At 52.3% G+C, this 6,373-nt stretch overlaps 1 protein-coding gene across 1 annotated transcript; it reads right to left on the reverse strand.

The window, feature by feature from the left end:
- Nucleotides 1-1,398: 1,398 nt before the first annotated feature.
- LOC143691935 (uncharacterized) lies at nt 1,399-6,373 on the reverse strand. The gene is made up of 11 exons (XM_077171007.1): nt 6,263-6,373; nt 6,139-6,180; nt 5,963-6,058; nt 5,727-5,807; nt 4,543-5,649; nt 4,425-4,466; nt 4,288-4,331; nt 4,143-4,186; nt 4,021-4,061; nt 2,464-3,939; nt 1,399-1,803 (listed from the first exon to the last, which is right to left on the reverse strand). The coding sequence occupies exons 5-10, from the start codon at nt 4,602-4,604 to the stop codon at nt 3,819-3,821; spliced, it is 354 nt and encodes a 117-aa protein (XP_077027122.1). The 5' UTR covers nt 4,605-5,649; nt 5,727-5,807; nt 5,963-6,058; nt 6,139-6,180; nt 6,263-6,373; the 3' UTR covers nt 1,399-1,803; nt 2,464-3,818.

The following is a 6,373-nucleotide window of genomic DNA, read 5'->3' on the forward strand; positions in this document are numbered from 1 at the left end:
TTTATTTGTTTTTAATTAATTTTGTTATTTTATTTATTTTTATTTTTAATTTTTCTATTTTTAAAGCATTTTATTACATTTTATTTGGTGCTGCCCAAACCTGCTGTAGTGCATTTTTATACTTTATAATACTTTGAAGTCATTTTGTTTTGTATCCCCATATTTTTCCCAAATGGTTTATCCCAAACTGTACCCCCCTCCTTCTACCTGTGTTATCCCTCTCCCAGGATGAGATCATCCCCAAACCCCCACCCTGGCTCTCTGTCAATCACTCAGCCTCCCATCCCCTCCATCCAGAAGTTTCGGTCCAAGTGTCGAGTGATTAGCCAGAGGCTGGGGGTCAGCCCCCCAAGCCTTGCCCCATACGCTGTCCTGTATGTCTATCCCCCAGCATCCATCCCTTAGGGTCACTTAATGGTTGGTAGGATGTTATCTACTTTTGGTTTCCACCTCCCTTTAAATGTGACCTTGGCACATCTCCCGGGGGGCTCTTGGCAGGAACCCCCTGAGGTGCAGGAGCTCCTTTGGGACTCCTAATAAAACCTTGGAATAACCCCTGCTAAGAGTCGGCGCTTTATCTTCTACCGCTGTCTCTGGTGTCTCTTCTGCTGCAAAGGCGACCAGCCCAGGTGCCCTCAGCACCCTCAGGGCACAGACAGACAGTGTCTGCCCCCAGCCCAGGTGCCCTCAGCACCCTCGGGGCACAGAGAGTGTCTCCCCCCAGCCCAGGTGCCCTCAGCATCCTCGGGGCACAGAGGGCGTCTCCCCCCAGCCCAGGTGCCCTCAGTACCCTCGGGGCACAGAGAGTGTTACCCCCCAGCCCAGGTGCCCTCAGTACCCTCGGGGCACAGAGAGTGTCTGCCCCCAGCCCAGGTGCCCTCAGTACCCTCGGGGCACAGAGAGTGTCTCCCCCCAGCCCAGGTGCCCTCAGCACCCTCGGGGCACAGAGAGTGTCTCCCCCCAGCCCAGGTGCCCTCAGCATCCTCGGGGCACAGAGAGTGTCTCCCTGCCAGCCCAGGTGCCCTCAGTACCCTCGGGGCACAGAGAGTGTCTCCCCCCAGCTCAGGTGCCCTCAGTACCCTCGGGGCACAGAGAGTGTCTCCCCCCAGCCCAGGTGCCCTCAGCACCCTCGGGGCACAGAGAGTGTCTGCCCCCAGCCCAGGTGCCCTCAGTACCCTCGGGGCACACACAGAGAGTGTCTGCCCCCAGCCCAGCTGCCCTCAGCCCCCTCGGGTGTCTCCCCGCTCTCGGCGGTGCCGGGGCTGCCGACTCGGACCGGCCGAGGGTTCCTGAGAGGCTCGCACAAACCCGCTCGGCCGCTGATTGTGGTGGTGTTTGAGGGTCCCCAGGACAAGGGAGGAGACGAGAATCTTGACTCCTCCTTTCAGAAGACTGAAATATTATTGTACGATCTCTATTATATTAAAAGAAAATGAGATATTAGAACTACACTAAAAGAGCAAGGAGACATCAGAAAGCTGGAAAGGAATGAATAATAAAAACCTGGGACTGCTCACAGCCCCGACACTGCTGGACAATGATTGGTCATCAGGTAGAAACAATGCACAGAAGACCAACCCAAGATGCCCCTGTTGCTAAACCATCTCCAGCCCACACTCCACAGACAGCAGATCGTTATTGGTTCCATTTCTGTTCTGAGGCTTCTCAGGAGAAAAATCCCAGCAAAAGGATTTTCATCAAACACGTCAGTGCCAGGTGATGGCACGGGCAGCATCGGCCGGCCGTGGTCACTGTGTCATCCCTGCCAGCCCAGGTGTCACAGCAAGGAGGAGAGAGTTCACCCTGCAATACAGAGCAATACAACACAACACACATATTAACACAAGATGATAACCTTTTTCTATTTTCGTTACATGTGGATTTATTGTTACAGGACACCCAAAACAACAAAAGCACACAAAGAACAGCACTCATCTACCATTAACATCCCCTTCAAATGACACACAAACTCACCATCCCTCTCATCGCAACTGCTAAATTACACCCCAGCAATCATTGCTCCTTGGGAACGTGGTTCCCAGGAGCCTCCAAAACATCCTCCTGCCTGACGAAAACCCCGGTCCCTGGACGGTCTGCGCCCAAACTTTGGCGATGAACATCACCTTGCAGACTGACCGGGACCGGGGAAAAAAAACCCAGCCGGGGGGAAAAAAAAAGAAAAAAAAAACCCAGCCGGGGAGGGGGGGGGGGGGGTAAACCCAGCTGGGGATTTTTTACTCTAAATTTACAAATGAGTTGAAAAACCTGAAAAGCAAAAGTCACACACGCACAAGGTTAAATCCAGTCAGCATGCGCTCACACACGCAGAGATGAGCAGACACAGTCACATGTTCTCACACACGCTCACACACGCAGAGATGAGCAGACGCAGACAGACACAGTCACGTGCTCTCACACACGCTCACGCACTCCTCCCATTTAAACGTTCCCTGCGGCCCTTACTCGAGACGCTGAAGAACGCGGTTCCACGCTTCTTCTGGCTGCTGCTCCTTGACATCAAATGGTAGATTATGGGGAAATCGGCAGCCTCGGGGACCTGTGAGACAACAGGAAGTGGTCAATGAGTGGCTGACAGCTAGGACTTGTCCCTGCTCTGACCAATAAATTTTCTACCCAAAACCCCATTAAAGACAGATGAACAATACAGTTTTTATAACTGTTCTACCTAACTGTGACTACATGCCAGGGCAGGGCAGCTCCAACCATAAGCGGTACAACATGAGTACACACGATATAAGCCGACGCATACAGTGCAAGTGTACATGGAGTGTAAGTACATACAATATAAACCAGCATAGGTACACGCAGTGTAAGTAAGTATATACAGTATAAACCAGCATAGGTACAAACAATGTAAGCACATACAGCATAAGCCACGACTTGAGATAGCTCTCTGGAATATTAATTCTTGAGCCCTATACCCCTTGGGAAGATGGAACCTATAGAACTCCTGCAGTCACGTGAGGAGGGTGTAAGACGCTCCCTCAGGAAGTCCAAGAGAATGGCGTGGAAAAAAAGGCACTACCAAAGCTGGTAGTGAAAAGGAAGACGGATGAGAACATCTTGTCCCTTTAAGACATTCCTGTCTCAAAGAGTAAAAATGTAAAGATGCTGGAAGAAGGGATATCCGGAAAGGAACGTGAGTAGAATATGGCCTACGTGGCACGGAATAGTGCCGATAAAGCGTCGAGACGTGACAAAGGCCTGTGACACGGAAAACAATGGACACAGACTACATAACACAGACACGGACGACATGACACAGACATGGACAACATAACACAGACACGGACAACATAACACAGAGATGAGTGGCAACTGCCTGGCACTGTCCCCTTAGGGACCCGAGATTCCTAGCAGAAGATGAGCCAGAGGCTGATGATGCCAAAGGAAAGGAAGCCCTATGACGATGGCACGTGATGATGAAATGGAACTCGTCAAAAGAAGTTAGTGCCGAAGTAGTTAAGAGGATGCTCGAGAGGCTCGGCAAGCCTAGAGAAGGAAGCCGACTGCCGGGTGACCGTGGCCGTGGCTCCGGACGTGAAGGCGAGCTCCTCGGGGGAAAGATCCATGACGACGTCGAGTCGAGGAAGGCGGACGACGCCAAGTACGCGAAAATGTGCAGATGGGTCAGAACTGCCGTGCCCGGCAAAGGCTCTGGCGAGGCTGAGGGGAAACCCTCTCCCTTTACTTCCAGAGAGCCCATGCCCCTACAGACCTCTCCACTAAGCTGACATCTGATTGCCTCCTGTGAGAGTAAAGGCTATTCCCCTTCCCCCGACCACTGGCCCCGACACTTAGCTTTTGGAAGAGGAGCGGGCGAAATCCATCCTCGGTCGGACGTGGACATGGAGATGCTCTCCGTGTGTGCTTCGGTGCTGCCGTTTCCAAGCTTGGGCTACAGCCTCCTCAGGGTACCTGAGACAAAACAGAAAACCTGACTATTGCCCTCAAAACCAGTAATCCCCGGGACTCCTCCGCACCCCTGCCCCGGCTCACCTCAAATCTTGATTTGGCTCCGGAGGCTGCCCGGAAGATACCTGCAAAAAGAAAAGGTACACACTTAGCATGCTGCTGTGTAATGCTCACCTATGAGTCAGCCTGCCTAAACTCTGACTCACCTGCCCTCCTCCGTTCCTTGGCGTGCCTAGGGCAGCGACAGCACCTGCAATGAAACAAAGCAGAAAAGCTTGCTGAGATACTGTGAACACGCAACCTCCCAAATCTGACAAGGATGCCACACCGATACCTTAAGCTCTCACCCACCTGACATGGGCGTGCTCGGCCAGGATAGATGGCAAGTGGACCACCTAAAATAAAAAAAAAGGAGGAGATGCTTAGAGCTGCACCAAAACTGAGAACTCAGCAATAACAACTGCTTCTGTACGCTAATCAATGCTCACCTTGCCCACTCGGCCTTGACTGCTGCTCTCGGCCTTGACCTCCTAAGAAGAGAGACAAAAAACAATGCTGTAACGGCCACCATTTATGCTTCCTCTGCAGAGACAAACGGTGACTGACCTGCTCGGGGGAATCCCCGCACCTGGGATGGGGGCCCTGCCCTGGATTTTATCCTTCTGCATCTGAAAGAAAGTTAGGACAAGAGTCAAAGGGCTGCAGGATAACTTAAGAGCTCCAGATATCTTCTGTCCATCTACACATCCCACCTAGAGTCCAACTACACCCCACATTACAAACTCCAAGTCCCCGGGACTACTCCTACTGCACCAGGCTATGCGGCAGGGCAGAGCAGCTCCGGCACAAATGTGTGTGCACACACCCGTGACACAGGACAGACAAGACGTAACAGACAACAGGGACACAACACAGACAGAAATCTCCTGGCAAGGAAAATGGCTGCGAGGACTGAGAGAATGCAAAAGGAGATGACCGAGGGGAGACCGATGGTGAGCGGATGAGGCTCAGAGAAACCTGGAGGAAGAAGATGCTAACCGAATGATTTATTCCAAGAACTGCAAAGATGGACGCCCGAGAATCCTACGGCCAGAAGCCTCTGCCTGCCCTCACGTTCTTTCAAGTCCTAGTCCGCCATAATGGATCCTGGCGGGTACAGCTGTCCACACAGCTCAGAACAAGACCTGAAAAGACAGCTGACCGGATGCTTCTAAAGAGACAAGAGAGTCTGATGCCTGTCTGAGCTCCTGAGTCAAAAGTTCTATGGCTTGGGTGCCAGGCCGAGGAATGCAGAGATCACAGATGCTAACAATGATGCCAGGGTTTCTGACAGGCCCCTCAAAGGCCTAAAGTAAAGGACATGACATATCCAAACACACATAATACACAAAAGACAAGTGACACGATACACACCGGGACTGCTCTGCCCTGTGCACCTCAGCACTGGGATCCAAAGTCAGGCTTTGCTTTTAGGGGGCCTAAGGGGCTGCTTCATGGACACCCACCCACCTCCAAAGGGGACTCAAAAACCCCTCCCAGTAATTCCCAAACCAGCACCCTGCTTTCATCCCCCCTGTGGGTCGTGCCCCTCTACTTATCTCTTGCACAGCTGGGGATGCAGGTCCGTGTCAGGTGCAAAAGAAGGCAGCCGCAACATCTGGGAAGTTCCTGCTGGCGCTGTTGTTCAACAGTTTCCTGTTGTTTCTTCGTCATCTACATGAAAGAAATGCAAATATCAGTGCATGATCTCTGCAGCACACTGGCCAAAACCCAACAATTCTGCTACTCACCGTTTTCCCAAGAATGCCTGGCTCCTGGGGCCACACCCTTCGGCCGCGCTCCGAGGCTGATGCCGTTGTCACGGGGTAAGCCTGGGGTAATAGGAGATGAGGTGATTTGGCATGGCTGAAACCTGAGGGGACCCTCGCTCCTCCTCCCTACTTCCCCGACTCACCACAACTCCTCCGCAGGTGCCCGAGGCCACCTGGATGGCACCTTTAAATAGAAGAGTTCAGGGCTTCCTCACCAGGTCCTGTAATGCATCCACAGGGCTCGCACGTGCAGGGAACCCGGTGCATCGGCCGGCTGGTGACAGGGGCTTGGCATGCTCTGAGTGAATGGCCTAAGGCACAAAAACGAGAATGGAGACTTAGACTTGCCCCAGGAATTGAGACCTTAACAACAAGAAATGCTACTGATCACCTTGCTCTCCTGAACTTGACTGCTAGGGTCCAGATTTACTTCCTAAAAATAAAGACAAAAAAAAAAAAGCTGTAACAGGGTGTCACCCTTGACACTCCCCCTGCACACACAAATGGTGACTGACCTGCTTGTGGGAACCCCCTCACCCAGGATGGGGGGCTCGGCCATGGATGCAATGCATCTGCATCTGAAAGAAAGTCAGAACATATGTCAAACACCTGCAGGATAACTCAAA

The sequence above is a fragment of the Agelaius phoeniceus genome, chromosome 37 (genome assembly GCF_051311805.1).
Source record: "Agelaius phoeniceus isolate bAgePho1 chromosome 37, bAgePho1.hap1, whole genome shotgun sequence".
Taxonomy (NCBI): Eukaryota; Metazoa; Chordata; class Aves; order Passeriformes; family Icteridae; genus Agelaius; species Agelaius phoeniceus.

Coding starts and splice junctions, on each gene's coding strand:
- LOC143691935 (XM_077171007.1), bottom strand. CDS start 4,604: ATGCAGAAGGATAAAATCCAGGGCAGGGCCCCCATCCCAGGTGCGGGG. Junction 4,467..4,542: donor GCGGGGATTCCCCCGAGCAG/GTCAGTCACCGT, acceptor CTCTCTTCTTAG/GAGGTCAAGGCCGAGAGCAG. Junction 4,332..4,424: donor GTCAAGGCCGAGTGGGCAAG/GTGAGCATTGAT, acceptor TTTTTATTTTAG/GTGGTCCACTTGCCATCTAT.